The sequence below is a fragment of the Phyllostomus hastatus genome, unplaced genomic scaffold, assembly GCF_019186645.2.
Source record: "Phyllostomus hastatus isolate PE091 unplaced genomic scaffold, TTU_PhHast_1.1 phas_scaffold_1066, whole genome shotgun sequence".
NCBI classification, from domain to species: domain Eukaryota; kingdom Metazoa; phylum Chordata; class Mammalia; order Chiroptera; family Phyllostomidae; genus Phyllostomus; species Phyllostomus hastatus.
Genome location: NW_025334004.1, coordinates 8,865,038 through 8,880,627, shown reverse-complemented (window position 1 = coordinate 8,880,627; position 15,590 = coordinate 8,865,038). Strand labels below are relative to the sequence as shown.

General features: G+C 43.7%; 1 protein-coding gene across 50 annotated transcripts in view; it reads left to right on the top strand.

The window, feature by feature from the left end:
* Positions 1 to 15,590, top strand: part of SORBS1 (sorbin and SH3 domain containing 1) — a 226,724-nt gene that overhangs the window by 155,164 nt on the left and 55,970 nt on the right. For 42 of the 50 annotated variants that reach the window (XM_045853928.1, XM_045853929.1, XM_045853930.1 and 39 more), the window contains 4 exons: positions 5,598 to 5,645; positions 5,773 to 5,902; positions 7,609 to 7,723; positions 12,851 to 12,934. In XM_045853928.1, coding sequence (XP_045709884.1) covers positions 5,598 to 5,645; positions 5,773 to 5,902; positions 7,609 to 7,723; positions 12,851 to 12,934 — 377 coding nt within the window. The remainder of the gene's footprint in view (positions 1 to 5,597; positions 5,646 to 5,772; positions 5,903 to 7,608; positions 7,724 to 12,850; positions 12,935 to 15,590) is intronic. The other 8 variants (XM_045853931.1, XM_045853912.1, XM_045853911.1 and 5 more) reach the window with 1 other exon arrangement.

The window sequence follows — 15,590 nt, the reverse complement described above, 5'->3', positions numbered from 1 at the left end:
CAGAGCCAGATTTCAAACCCCAGTCTCTGAAGCTCCCCAGACCTGGGCTTTTACCTACTCTGTCTGTGCTGCCGATCCCCATTCCTCTCTTGCTGAACTCTGTGTTCTTGGCTGGCCCCTTGCCAAGGGCTCTCTGATGCCCAACTCCAGCTGGCCCTGCTTCTGAGTCAGTCATGTCTCCCCGCGCTGAGCCAGTGTCTCCTGGGATGGTGTCTGGGAATAGGAAGTCAGGAAAGTGCCCCCGACCCTCACCCAGGACTGAGGACCACTGGGATGGGGGAACACCACCCTTTTTAGTCTCCAAAAGGAGAAGACTCTCACTAGTGCAATGTGGGGAATTTGGATATAGGATTAGAATGGAGAATACAAATGCAAAAGTTCCATTCATGAAAACGAAAGATATTTTCAAATTATCCCTCCAAATCAGCAATAAAACCTTGTGGTCCAGGGCCTGTGAGGACCTCTTTGGCCGTATCAGGATGAAGAGCTATCATGTCAGCCAGGTGTGAAGTCCCAGTGACCAGCTTTTCCCTTGCTTTTGAATTCTTCTGGTGCCACTGTTAGGCTGATTTCTGGTGAAATAACTTAGGACATCATCCCCAAGACATCCCCGGGCTGTGGAGATGCATCATGTCCATTGGTCTGTCTCATTGCACGTTTTCCTTATTTCTCGATGAGGATGCACCATGGCAAGAATTTAGGAGGCTGATTTTCCCAGGCACATCTATATTTGAGTTAAAAGAATCCCCTACTGGCCTTACAGGATTTCTAAGAATAGCCTTATTTTGCTTGAGTCCAAGCAAATCGCTCTATTGTGAAGATGCCTGGCCAGGATCTGTGCCTCCTGCCCCAAACTCCAGCTAGTACTGCCCAGAGGAGGGGCTGAGCTGCTCACAGCGGTCACCTTTGCTCTCCTGACTGGGGCCGCCCAGAAGGTCTCTGCCTAGCAAGTGTGCACGTCTTTGCGGGCCTGCAGCTAGTTGAGGCCTTAGCAGTCACTCGCTTCCCACCTTCACGGCCGGGGATGCTGCAGGCGATGAGGTCGGTGAGTCCCTTTCCAGCTTTTACTCCTTTCACTCCTTTTCTGCTCCACCTCATTCTCTTCTCCTTCAGATCTGCTTTTTTCTGAATTTGTCTTCCATAGCTACTCTATAGCCTCTACGGATCTTTTTTTCATCCCTTAAAATTTGATTGTCTTTTACCAGAACATAGACAGCTTTAGGAATCTTATTGCAAGCTCCCTGGACTATTCCTGACCACCTGACCCTGTTTCCTCTTTTGTAAATTCTTCCTCTTCCGTCCAGCCCAGATTTTGTGTACCCACCTCTGCGTATGCCTTTTTCTTTGAATATTTTTGTTTGTGGTGTGTGTCCTTATCTTGACCCATTTATCCTTTCTCTTCCTAAGTGTGTGGGATAAAGCAGAAGGAATTAATTTGAACAGTGGAAAAAGATTGTGTTAAAAACAAGCCATTGATATTGAAAAATAGTTTGAATCCTCAAGGCCTAGGAAATGCATAAAGTTGAAATGTAATTGATAATAGGCGAGTTATTATGCAAATACTGCTCTTTGCCTATCATCCCATACTTTTAATAGAACAATACAATTAGATATTTTTTATAGAACAATCATTTTCAACCAGCACCTTTTCTAATGTCTTTAAGATTGTCATTAATTCTACAAAAAAAAAAAAGAAAAGTCTTTTATTAGAACTTAATTTTTCAAGTCACTGTGGTTGAAAAGGCAATTGTGTGCCTCCTGGCAGTTTTGAGAGAGTAGCTGTTCCCAAACGCGCCTCCCAGGACACATTGCCAAAGCGCAGAGTGTAATCATTGGCGCGTGGACACCAGAGCCCAGCAGGGTCCTTCAGGCCCTGAAGTGAGCTGTTCACCCTGAGTAAATCCTGCTTACAGTCAGAGCTTCCTGGAAGGCACTGGCACAGGAAGTTCTGAGTGTTGCTGCCAAGGTTTGACGTTTGCTGTTTTGAGGGGCACAGTCAGCATGTGGCTCCACCATGAGCGAGAATCACAGGATCCTGGCTCAGCAGAGCCCACTCTGGCAGTGTTTTTAAAAAGCCCTGGGAAAAGAGTAAAGGCAGGATTTCAGACACTGGCAATGTCTGTGTTCATGGACAGCTTGAGAAGTGTTTTATTGAGTGTGTCTTCACTATGGTTAAATTCTCTCTCTCTGTCTCTCTCTCTCTCTCTCTATCACACACACACATGCACACACACTCCATTTGGCTAACTCTAGTATGTAGAAATATAGGCGGGTACCTTTACCCCAGTTTTCCCATTCACTGGTATTTCTAACTTCATACCCATTTACCCCAGCATAGACTAGCCTGCCGGCAGTGGAGAGCAAGGAGCAGCAAATGGAAGATATAGCAAGAGTGACTCAATTTTACCCATTGTCCCTGGAGGCCAGCAGGAGGAAAACTAGAAGTGTGATGGGGCAACAGAAACCTTGCTTAAGCGTCACCAAGGAGGGGGTGGCAGAAAAGCAGACCAAAGGCCTCAAGGGTTGGTAGGCAGCCGGGCCAACACTGCAGTGCATGACTTGAGTTTCAGAACAACACTCCCCAACCCTTGTCTCTTGCATAACATAAATTATAGTGGAATAGCCACATCCCCTCCCCGGAATTGGGCAGCTAGGGTTGTGTGACCCATAGAACAAAGCACCCATCCCTGTCATGGGGCTTAGAGGCAGCATAGGGAAGAGGAGTCAGAAAGACCTTGATTTCATTCCCATTTTGTTGTGTACTGTGAGCTACAGGCAAATTTCCTTAACCTCTCTGGCCCTTAATTTTCTTATCTGTAAAATAAGATATTTGTCCCTACAGTTTTGGCAAAGATTAAGTGAGATGATATTAGTAAATTACCAGCTACTATTAGGCACTTAATAATGGGGGCTGCTATTATTTTTATTCAAAAGTACAGGTAAAGTTTTCTTCCATGAGGTTTGCAACACAAACATAAATTCAAAGAATAAATTATATATACCTGGCTGTTCACATGAATCCATACAAGTTCAGTTTGCCGTCTTCAAAGTTTGATGACCTGAAATCCACATGTCAGACTCAGATGCCGTGGACACTGGGTGAGAAATGCAAACCTTGTTCCCTCTGAGATGCCCCTGCCCTGTGTTAGCCTTGATTGGTGAGGTTTCCTTTTCCAACTACACCAAGTAAGAAAGAACTTCAGGAACATTTAGTCAGCCCTAGCCAGGTGTCTCAGTTGTTTGGAGCATCATCCTGTACACCAGTAGGTTGTGGGTTCAATTCCCAGCTGGAGTATGTACAGGAGGCAACCTATCAATGTTCCTCTCTCCCTCTCTCTCTCTCTCTCTCTCTCTCTCTCTCTCTCTCTATCTCTATCTCTCTCTCTCTCTCCCTCTCTCCCTCTCTCTCTCCCCCCCTCCCTCCCTCTCTTTCTTTCTCTCTAAAATCAATAAAAACGTATCCTCGAGTGAGGATTTTTCAAAAAAAGAACATTTAGTCATTTTCTCTGTTGTCTTCACTGCGCCCACCCATCCTTCCTACTTCTGGGTTTCAAAATACATAAATTGTTTAACACTTGAAGCTATTTTTTTCATCTTACAAGACATATGTCTCATTTTCTTTTAACAAATCTTCTAGAAATCCACATTAGAAAACTCTAGAAGGAAAAATTTTTTTAAAGAGCTCAGGCTTTAAAAAAATTCTTTGAATATTTAAATGCCTTTTCCTTCACCATTTGCTTTGTACCTCAACGACAGGTAACAGAAATTAATCTTCACCTTACCACCTACAGATAAACTGCATTTCTCCACAGCTCAGACAGATACAGGGTTGTTAGCTAAAACACTAGGCTGGGTTTTAAGCACGACATACATTGGTTTCCAACTAAGCTAATTTTTTATTTGATGGCCAATATTTTTCCAATCAAATTCCTGCAATCAAAGTTGATTTTTAATTGTCTTTCACATTGCAGCATTTTATCAGTACAATAATCAGAAGTTCTGTTTAAAACAAAACAGACAATACAAAATTCTTCCGACAGTACTGCAAAATACATACTTCCGGATCCTGTGTTATCTCTTCTGCCCTGTTTCCAGATGTTAAATGAGCTTGCATACTCAATTTATGGCAGAGAAAGACTTGGCTGTGTTGGTTAGAAGAACCTTAAGCCCTGGTCAGCGCCAATGTCAATTACTCCCACCCTTAAAGCAAAGAGAGGGAGTGGGGAGGGAGGGAAAAATAACTTGGAACCTGAAGACTTCTCTGTATTCAGGCTGGGGGAAACTTGGGGCAGATAAAAATGTGGAGAAAAGAAGGGAGTAAGAAGGGGTGATAGACAGGCCATCTTTGATTAATATTTACTCAACAATAATAGCAGTGTTAGCTTTATTTACATTTCACAAAATATTCTGACCTTTACTGCTATGAAACTAAAAATGATTTCTATAGACACAAGGACTTAATTAACACTTAGTCACTAACATGTATTGGATCCTTTGGCTTGTCTTTTTAGGTGAGTTCATGTGTTTTGTTAAAGTCACTACAGATTTTTAAGGGAAGGTATTGGGTCTTCATTCCACATGAATGAACTCTGAACTTGGGTTGGCAAGGTATTAGAAAATGGGAAAGGCTGGCTGTTTCACCCTAACACTCTGGAGGGACTATCCAGGGTATAGTGACTAGACATCCCAAATTTTCAGGACACTCCCAATTTTGAGATCTGTTCCTATAAACGCACCTGTGGTCTCAACCTTGGTGCAGTGCAGCCACTTCCATGAGGGGCTGGGATCGTATCTCAGTGCCCCCTGAGGGGGCATTGTGTGTCAGGCCCATGGAGGGCCATCTCACAGCACAGGAACCCTGTGGGTTTCATTTGTCCCAGTGTCACAGAGTAGACACTTACCCCGAGCAGGACGTTTGCAGAGCAAACCATGTAACCGCACCTGCCATGCCTGTGCGTGTCCCGAGGAAAGAGCCACTCAAGGAACCTGGTTGGGGTGGAGTCGAAGCATGAATATCAGGGTTTTCTCAAACTGTTTTCTTAGCTGCAGAACCTGCTTGGTCAATGATATTGTTTAGGGAACCTTAGTGTATAAAACAGGTCACAGCCGAGGTGGGGAGCTAGAACGCACATCTCCCCCACCCCATCCCACCCAGTAGCAGAACTTCGGGGACTCCAGGGAACTCCACAGGATAGACCAGAGACTTGGGGTGAGCATCAGGGATCTGTCTCGGCTCCTGATTCCAGCTTAGCCAGGATGGGGACCCCCGTGTTCCAGCTATGCTTGTGGGAATTCTCTTGAGGAGGACCTTTGGCTGCTTGTGCCCATGCTTTTCTTAGAGTTAGGCTGCAGTCATCTTCCAGGCAATGTGAATGTACCTTCCAGACTGCAGGTTCTGTTTGGGTGGGTGGGCTCTACAGACTGACTCCTCTCCAGTGTGGTTTACTGTGGTGTAGCTTCTAGCTTTGCTCCCTCCCTCCCGGTGGGCCCTCAGGTGTGGCAGGAGGCCAGCACAGGACGGTGGGCGTGGGGGACAAGTCGCTCATTCCCCTACCTTAGCCAGACTTCTCCTGATTGCATTCTGTTTTGTTCAATAGATGATGATTCAGATCTGTACTCTCCTCGCTACTCCTTTTCTGAAGACAGTAAGTGACTTAGAATATACTGGGTGTGGAGGAGGAAGTGGGGGAGGCGTGTTGGATAAGGGAAGACATCTTCTTGTTTTCAGTTTTCATCCGTTTTAAGTCGTTTGTACCCACTTTCCTTCTCCAGCCAAATCTCCCCTTTCTGTGCCTCGCTCAAAAAGTGAGATGAACTACATCGATGGTGAGAAGGTAGTTAAGAGGTCAGCCACACTTCCCCTCCCGGCCCGCTCTTCCTCACTCAAATCAAGCCCAGAAAGGTGAGTCCTCTCCCTCCCCCGTTCTGCAGTCAGCTCTGTGACTTCAGATGCTCATGCACAGTCTACCAGTCCCATCCCATTCGTCTGTTTGCTGGGCTGGTGGCCTTGGAGCCCGGAGTCAAGCAGACCTGGTTTTGAATCCCTACTCTGTTATGTATTAGAAGTCAGTGACTTATTCTTTCTGAGTTTCAGTGTTCTTATCTGTAAAATGGGAATGCATTTTACATTTGTTAGGGATGTTGCAAGGACAAAACAAGATAATGATGTAACATTTCCAGCAGTCCCTGGCTCATAGTATGGGCTTCATTAACGTTGACTATAACTATGATCACTTTTTTCCTTTTCCCAAGAGAAATTTTAGCTGTAGGATGTGTCATGTGTTTTTATACTCTTTGCATTTACTAATGGAGCCCATAGCAGAGACTATAATTTTATTATGAAGCCACAATTTTTAACGTCAATTTATTTCTGTGGTACACATTATTCAGACATGAGGCTTGGAGTGGTCATAATGATGATGATGGTCATCTCTTAACACCTGCCCAGGATGACCCAATGTCCTTGCACTGGGTTCTCAGGTCTCCCGGAGCGACCTCCTTATGCCATCTGGACCGGTGTCCCATGCACCTTCCACCACTTCTCAACACACACAAAAAGGTTCTACCCAAACTGAATTATTTTTCCCTAAAAGACATACTCAGTTTCACACCTTCATGCCTCTTCCATCTTCACAGACAAATGAATAGCTGTTTCGAAAGTCTCACTCATGTGTAAATTGCATCTGGCTGAGGAGTTTGCTAATTAATTTGAAAGGAATGCTGGGTATACCTATAGATCCTTTTCAAGTGCATCCATCAAACTGGGTGCATTCTGTGTGCTGATGGAACCGGAAGCTGTGTGGGAATAAAAGCACACATAAATCATTGTCCTTGCCTTTCAGAGTTTTATAGCCTTTCAGGGACAACTAAATATAATCACAGTGTAAATGCAATAATGTACATGCATAAAAATTTTGCAGTTTCCAAGGATTCATGTATCCCTGAAACCCACCACTGGATGAGGTTAAGTATCTGTGCCAAAGGCTGCGATTTTGGTGATTATAGAGGGTAGAGCATGGAAGAGGAAAGAACAGGACTGTAATAGCAAATAACATTTATTGAGTGGTTTCTGTGGACCTCGTAATTTACATGCACTGTCTTGTTTAATCCTTGCAAATGGAGTCATTTTTCAGATGAGGAAACTAAGGTAGCAAGAGGTAAGGTGCTCAGCCTGGGTCACCAGGTAGCAAGTATATTGCAGGGATTACAACCACCACCCACTGGCTCTGCCACGTACATTCTCTCTCCCCGCACTGGCAGGAGTGGGAGGTACAGGCATGTTTGGGGAATGATAGGCTCAGGAGAGCAGAGCAAGGTGAAGAATTCTTTTAGAGAAAGCTTTGCTGCTGCTGCTTCCCTCCTTTCTCTTCTCTCTGCTTTCTAGGACCTGATTTTGAGCTCAGGACACCTCAAGCCTTTTGTGAAGCAAATGCAGAGATTTAACTATTATACTGAGAAGGGAACCAGCACAACTGAACGCTTTGCACCAAGTCCGATTTTATGCTTCGGATATAAAAATTCCTTGGCTAGACTACAGTCAGCCAATGTCAGAACATGTGGGATGCCAATTTTCGTGAAAATAGTTCTAATAGGATTTTCTCTCTGCAGAAACGACTGGGAGCCCCCAGATAAGAAAGTGGATACAAGAAAATACCGTGCAGAGCCCAAAAGCATTTACGAGTATCAGCCGGGCAAGTCCTCCGTTCTGACCAACGAAAAGATGGTAATGTGCATATTGCAGTTCTCTTGTCTCACCCTGCCCCTGTTCTCTGATCCGGAGGCATTGTGCACTTGGATGGCGTTCTTTCTCCCTTGAGATAGACTTGCTTTGTTTGGAAGACAATGAATCAATGAAGTATTTTTACCCTTTTCACTTTTGCAGGTGTTCATAAAACAAGTCCTCTGTGAAAGAACCTTCTTGCTGTGGCTTTCCGGCGCTTTGTGTGCATGGCTTTAATAATTTCAAATTTTCTACTAACGTAAAGATTGATTTTGCTGCTGTCTTTTTTTAAACATCTAACCATTAATTCAGCAGGCTTATTACTAACTGGACTAAATTTGGGTTTTTTTAAAGTGACTCTTCTTTGAACATGCATACATGTAGTAGAAGTTACTACTAGTTCATCATTAAAAGCTAAATAATTAACATGTGATTTGGTGTGGGGGAAACCCCTAGCTGTTAAAAAAAATGTGTTTTAGGTCTTCCTTGTCTGACAAATGCAATATTGAGGAAGAATTTCGTGTTCAGTCTGGTCTGTGGTTCCCTACGCAAGTTCACATCTCCAGGCAATTACAAGTTGGGGGAATGGCCTGCAGGGCAGAGCAGACCACCCTGGACAAGCGGCTTCTGCTGTACATGGGGAAGAATTTTTACAAACCCATTAGTTCCCTGCCTGCCAATCACACTTCCTTTTATTCACCCTTTATTTGAGACTAGCTGATTGAGGATTCTGATCACGGTTAAAGGGATTCTCCAAAGCTCCGTAACCTCGCAGCCCTCCAGCCGCGCCAGCAGGATGGAGTGATCTTACTGGGAACTGGATTTTATTAAAATGCTGGTACCACACTGAGTACAGAATAAGTAAGCCTCTGAAATACGGGTGCAAATTATTTCCCCTCTGCCTCTCCTGCTCTGCATGTTTTTAAGGAGTAATTGATTTGACTTTTACTAAAATAAAAATGTGACATCTTTAAAAGCACCAAGGGATGAGTAATTTTAATTAGGATAAAGCAGTTTGCAGAAATGCTTTAGAGCTGTCATTCTTCAGCATTCTCAGTGCACCACAGTTATTTTAAGCAAAACGTTCAGAGAGGAGCAGAGAATTTTGCCTCTGACTCCACCCTTCATTGGAGGTTCTCTCCCTGTTAGAAGACAATAAACACAAAACACAGCCTTCCACATAGATGTTCCTGGAAAGAAAGTCATGCTTTGGGTGTATCCCAGACATCTTCATTTCTCCTCTATTTTCCTCTCCTTTCCTTGGTTCCTATTAATTTCATCACTATTCAGAACTAGGGCAAAAAAACACCCATATCGTTTTATTTTTCTCCTTGATACCAAATATCTTCCATATCATTCCTTGGGATCATTTGTATTGTTTTTACAAACCCAGAAGAGGAACACGTAGTACCTGACAGGGCCTCTCCTGGGAGAGCTGTCGTGGCCAGGCGCCTGGTGGCAAAGCGCCCTCGGGCGAGCCAGGCGGGGGACACGAACACCGAAGGGGTCCGTCACCTTGCATCGAAGGGCCTTCACTCTGTTCAGCACTCTTCTTCCAAAGGGGCGCTTTTCATTTCGGAGAGAAATTTCAGTCACATCTCCATCTTTTCCATCTAGTCTTCATAATAGTTGAATTAGTCCTTTGTGTTTGGTTTTTTTCCTGTTAACTTTGAACAGAAAAGTTGGAACGTGAGTTTCAGGGTCTGAGTCTTGCCTTTGATGTCCAGTGTCTGCTTTGCCAAACTGGGAGGACACACAAATGCGCGCGCACGCGCACACACACACGCACACACACACGCACAGTTAACGATGGATAAGTATATACTAACTAGCGACAAATGTAGAATCTAAATTTACTTTCAGAAATACACAGTTATTTGGGGGACAAACAATGCTTTTATTTCCAGTTTGAGGTACCCATGTCTGTGTAAGCCTGGCGATGTAAATTGCGACCTCACTGGCGCACCTGTCTGCAGAAGGGTTGAGCGGTGGGCCGTGAGGCCTGCCCTAGAGCTCACCTGGTGCGAATGCAAACCATCCCAGAGAGAGAAAACACCATGCTACCTCCAAACACCCTAACAGGAGATTTACGGCCTGGGTGACCTATTCAGCTCCTTGGCAAAACCATATGAAGTTCTTCATAACAACTTGGCCTGTCTTGCCATAGCGTGAATCCATTTTCTTCTCCATGGCCTTGACATTGGAGATCATTGTCAGAAATACCCTCTTTTAGGCTTTGTTCCTCTTACTTTCCTCCAAGTTCCCTTACAGATTTCCAGCTCAACTCAACAAATATAGATAGAATAACTTTTATATGCCAGGCCCTGGGTTAGATGGAGGGGTCCCTGCTCCCGTGGGGCAGTAGTGGGAAGGGCAGACACTAAGGTAGTAAGATATACAACATGTATCTGAAGAGTAAAGCAAGGGGATTTACCCAGCTTGGTTTCTTCCCAGTTCACAGTCACTTGAGTTCCTAACTGGCATTTCAAGTCTGTCCCTTGGCCCTGTTTTAGCCTGGTATCACCTGCAAACCTAGTGGCCCTGCCCCCTTGTCATAGGAGCGTGGGAAGTGGAACGTGGTGTGAAGAGCACTGGGCTAGGACTCGGAGGATCTGAGTTCAGATTCCGGGTCTGCCCTCTGTCTTGAGGCAAGTCCTTCAACCTTTCTGATCCTCAGTGTTTTCATCTGGGAACCAGAAGCATTATCTGTCCTGCCGACCTCACTGAGGTTGTGAGTGAGAGGATCGAGTGCAACAGTGAAGCCAAAAGAGCCATGAGTGTTATAAGGTGCTGTGCCAGTGAACGCACCGCATTCAGATTATTATTTAATTAAAATCTGAAGCTAGTCTCTGGCTCCTATTCAAGCAGCAAAACTGTCCTTGAGGAGCATCAGGCATTTTCCTGACAAGGCCCCTGCCCTTTCAAAGGATTTTGCCAAGCTGGGAAAAGAAGAGCCCCTGGCAGCAGAGAATGCAGCCAGGTGCTGTGGAGCTGGCCCCGCCTGCCAGTCCCCAGGTCCTGGTGTGCGTCTGCACATCCATCCTGGCTGTTAGTCCGTTCTACGACAGGAGCAACAGCTGAGATGTAAATGACAAAATCAAGCACAGATTTTAGCGCCTTGTGGTGTTACCTCTTTAACGTTCTCTTGGGGAGCTCGAAGGCCTGAGGCCAGCAGCTCTGGGCCCACGTAGCTCGACATCCCCCCTGATTCAGTTCTCAGCCCAGTGTTAACCTCGGCAGTGAAACGCTCTGCAGACAACCTTTGGCGATAAAGTGGGTTCATTCTTTCAGGTCTGCATACCAAAGCATTCAGGCAGTTTCCTGAAGGAGTTGGTACATTTTAATAATTTTTTTAAAAGCCTAAACTATTCATTCACAGAAAGCAGCTTATAAATAGTCTCTAAAAATAATAAACATGAAACAGGTTTCATGAAATCCCATCACATTAGGATTCAGGATATCCCAATGTCTAAACTGTTTTTCCCCAACTAGTTGTGACCTTGAAGGTACTGGGCCTCATTTCACTGAATAAATGCAGAATCCATTATTTTACATAATTGCAGAGCCCCTTGCCAGGGAGCATGACTTCTGCCTCAAGGTTTAAGCCCCAAGTCCCTAAAGACAATGGGGGGAGCTTTTAATCTGGACATTTATCCTGCTGAGTTCAATTTATATTCAGTGAATTTCAGTTCAGGAAGGTTCTCTGCCATATTTTCCTTGATTTAAACAAAAGTAGAAATAACGGTGAAGATTCTTGTAAGGATTTAGAAGAAGCGATTGGTGAAGGTCACTGAGAAAGTTTACAGCCACTTCTACCAGCTGCAAAAGGCCCATTAATGGCACGTGAAGAAAAACAGGACCAGGAGCAGCTGCTTGGGAAGCGGTCACGGTGAAGACTTGAAGACGTGGCCACAGGACAGCAGCCCCATCCTCGGGGGGTGGAGCCCCGAGGGAGTGAAGTTTCCTACGCATTGCTTTTAATCTCGGTGGAACATGTACATTTTATATTATTTCCAGAAAATTGCCATCTCTCCTGTGACTATCAAGGTTTTTTTGAAACACACACATGTATGAATTTAATTCAGCCATGAGCCTCTAACAGTTTTGTCTGCGGTGAGCACATCTCCAGTTTATTTAGGGGAAACTTGGTTTGCTTTCCAGGTGTTCATTTTTAACTAATTATTTCCAGAAGCACATGTTATTCCACAGAGAAAGGTACTGGAACTTTATAAATATCTGATTAAATATGAAATCCCAGGGAATCAATGATCAGTCTGTGTGAACTACCTCTTAGAGTTCTATAAGTGAGAAATCTAACCTATTTTTGTAACATGACCCAGAAGTCTCCACCTCTGTTGTTCTGTTATCCGTCTTGTTCAGCTTCTCCCTCCCTTTAGTTTCTCCCAGTCCTTTAACATTTATTTGTTAGAACATAAAGTATATCCTGTCTGTATTCATCCCCCACGGATGCTTGTTTAAAATGTTTTTTCACTTGTGTCTTCTGTTTTTACTTATATCATCTTTCACTTTACTGTGTATGGGACATGGTTTCTCACCTACTCATGTGCCATTAAAGATGCAGTATTAACAAATTGGCTTTTATAAAAGTGTCAGTATTTGCATTTATTTTGAAAACCTTAAGGCAGCCTTGCAAATAAGTACTAAATCTGTACTAGGCTGTAAAAATTGTTTGCTCTACTCACCTGGCGTAAATGGCTAAATGTTTGATGTGCTTACCAGGTTATCTGCTCATAACTGATAGTTCTTTATGAGGGGGAAATAAGGGCTTTCTTTCCCCCCACAGTGTGGGACTACTGTTACAGTCATATTCATATTTGTTGTGCAGGGCAGCAGTGTGGTGCGGAGTTCTCCATCAGCAGTCCATCTGTCTTCTGCCTTAGGACTGAGAGGGATTCGCTCCCTGCTCCCTAGCTTAATGTCCCCATCCTTCCCTGCCTGTTTTAGCTCCGTGATTTTGCCAATGTCAGCAAAAATGGATGATCGCTGCTGTTGAACGCAGTTGCTGCGTATAACTGGAATCCACTGCATCTCTACTGGCCTGTTCCTATGTAATCTTTGCATAATGTTATCCTTCTCTCTCTTTCATTTCCCTATCACCAACCCCTATAGAGTCGGGATATAAGCCCAGAAGAGATAGATTTAAAGAATGAACCTTGGTATAAATTCTTTTCGGAATTGGAGTTTGGGAAACCGGTAAGTTTAATAGCCTCAGTGGTTATAGACATTTTTGAAAATAATGCTGTTGATGCATTGTCCCTACTAAAGAATCAAATCTATTTGTAAGGAATTCAGGGAGTGGAGAGCACCATGTCGGTTGTCCCTGGTGGGGCTGTCTACGCTCACCACAAGCTGTAAGCTTTCCATTGCTTAACTTGATCAAGAAAGGACTGTACCTGCAAGTATTTCTTGCCAGAGATCCCAGAGAAACACGACTAAATCCTTGCTTGTCTTAGGACCTCCCACCACTAGCAACAAATATCACCTGCCTGTGGATGGCATTGTATTGGCTGTTGGTTTAGTTCTTTGACCAAAGTCTTCTTGGCATCCTGAAGGCAAGCAGGAACATGCATTGCCCACTGAGCAGACCAGCACTGTCACGTGTTAGATCGAACTTTTAAAGGCACAGGTGCAAGTGCCAAAGCCAGCCACAAAGGTCTCTCCGTGCAGATCTGACCCGCTAATACGACCCCATTTCAGGCAACTTTTAGGGAGTGATCTCTGTGAGTTAGGATAATAGTTCCCAAAATTTGAAATTAAAGCTAGGAATTCTAGCAAATTTAGTGTTCAGCTTAATAATATTCTGCAGCCTCCCCCTGGTGTGTCTGAGTTGGCTTTGGTCAATATTGATTTTTGGCCATTAAAGGAGGATTTTCTTAGTATCAAACAGAAGGGAGAATTGAGCTCGTTTTTCCACTGGAAATGACTGGAAACTGACTTTAAAATTCCAGTTACTTTACATCTTAATTATTACATCTGGAAAAAGAATTTACAGGTAGAAGGATTAAATGAATAAAAATAGAATATTTTTATTAGATGTTTGTATGAGACTTTAAGCATTGAATCCAGTATTTGAATTACTGTGGTTTGGTATGAAAGTTTTATCTTCAGGCAGGAATTAACTTTACAGTTTAGTAAAATGTTAAATTCCATGGTGTGTATTTTTGTTAAGATGAAGGCAAAGGCAAATTAAACTGGTGTCTGGAACTACTAAACTGATTTAGCAATGCTGAGCTTTGTTTCAAAGTTCACGCATTCTGAGTTAGAAGCACCTAACTTGCAAACCTCCTGCCTGTAGCAACAGACATTCCTCCCACCTGGCCCCCTCCTTAGACACTGTGTCCTAATAATGGCAGCTAAGCTGTCCTGGGGGAACAGCGCCACCTAGTGATCCGTGGACAGGGAAGCGTCTAACCCAAAGAGTGCACCAACTCCCCCTTCCCAAAGTTTGATGCACACCTCACTCCTCCTTTCTCTCCCTTTTTTCTCTGCTGTCTGCCTTTCAGACATCCATGGGGTCGACCTCAGGCAATCTTTTCCACATGCAAATATTTAATAGTATTCTAACCCTTCTCCTTTTCTTCTTTTTCTTAAAACCTGTTCAAATATCTCAGAAAAACCTTTTGATATATAGTTCCTCCCCTCTTCCCCCCAAAAGACCAAGATTGGTATATACAATAATTCTAAATTTCCATCAGGAGAACAAAAGCTATTAGCTTTAAATTATGTATAAGCAAAAGTTTGTGCCATTGATTTTTCAAGTCCTGTTCAGAATCCACAGTTTCTAGCTGTGTCCTCATTGGCCAAGTAACTAAATTAGTTCTATCTTAAATATTAGCTTTTAGGAAACATTATGACACAGTTTTTTCTAATGAATTGTGATTGGCTTGTTTTACTAAATCTGTCATTGCAAATAATTCTATTTTTGTCAGCAGTAGGCAGTACTTCAGTCCCAGCATACATTAAATAGGCTCAGTGGAGAGCTTAGTAAGTTAATACTGTTTCTACTGGAAACTGGTCTGAACACCACACAGCCAATCCACACAAATGTTGGGAACACAGCCCATCTGGACATCGGGGCCTCACCGTAATTTGTATCCCTCCCCTATTGTTCTAACTGCCTCTTCATGATTTAAAGAGTGCTTTTCCAGAAATGACACTTTTTCTAAAGCCATGAGTATTGCTGGCATAAACCTCAGAGTCCTTCTTAAATGGGACTGCTACTTTTTTGTGTAGGTCTTTCATAGTCTTTGAAATTTTTATTAAATTTACTGGGGTGACATTAGTTAATACAGGGTCAAATGGGTTTCAAACACACATTTCTATGGTAGTAGATCGGTATATTGCACTGTGTTCCTACCACCCAAAGTCAAACCATCTTCTGCCACCATATAGTAGGCCTCCTCTACCTCTCACCCTCCTCTCTGTCAGTCTTTTAAAGTAATAAAAGATAATGCTTTGAAGACTTACCAAAATAACATAATGTCTATCCTGAGGAGCAGTGTTGTGTTGCAGTGAACGATTCCCTACAGCCTAAGGCATTCTAGGGGTTGACTTGTTCCTAGTTGAACCAAGTCGAATGACTGGACGTTACTCCCAGCATTTGGTGAGAAGGTGTGGTAGGGAGAACATTGTTCTTCTTTTGACTTCTCTCCTGTCCCGGGCACTGTGGGCCATAAAAGGGTAAGAGACATAAATAAAAAGTGGCATAAACCATGAAAGTTGTTTTAGAATGTTTTCAGTCATTCAGAAGCAGAGTGAAATTAAAACTCCTACCAACGCCTGTGGATCATCCTTTCCACTGTTTATTTCCTACCAGCGCAGGACCCTTCTCCCCTGAGACAGGAGAGCC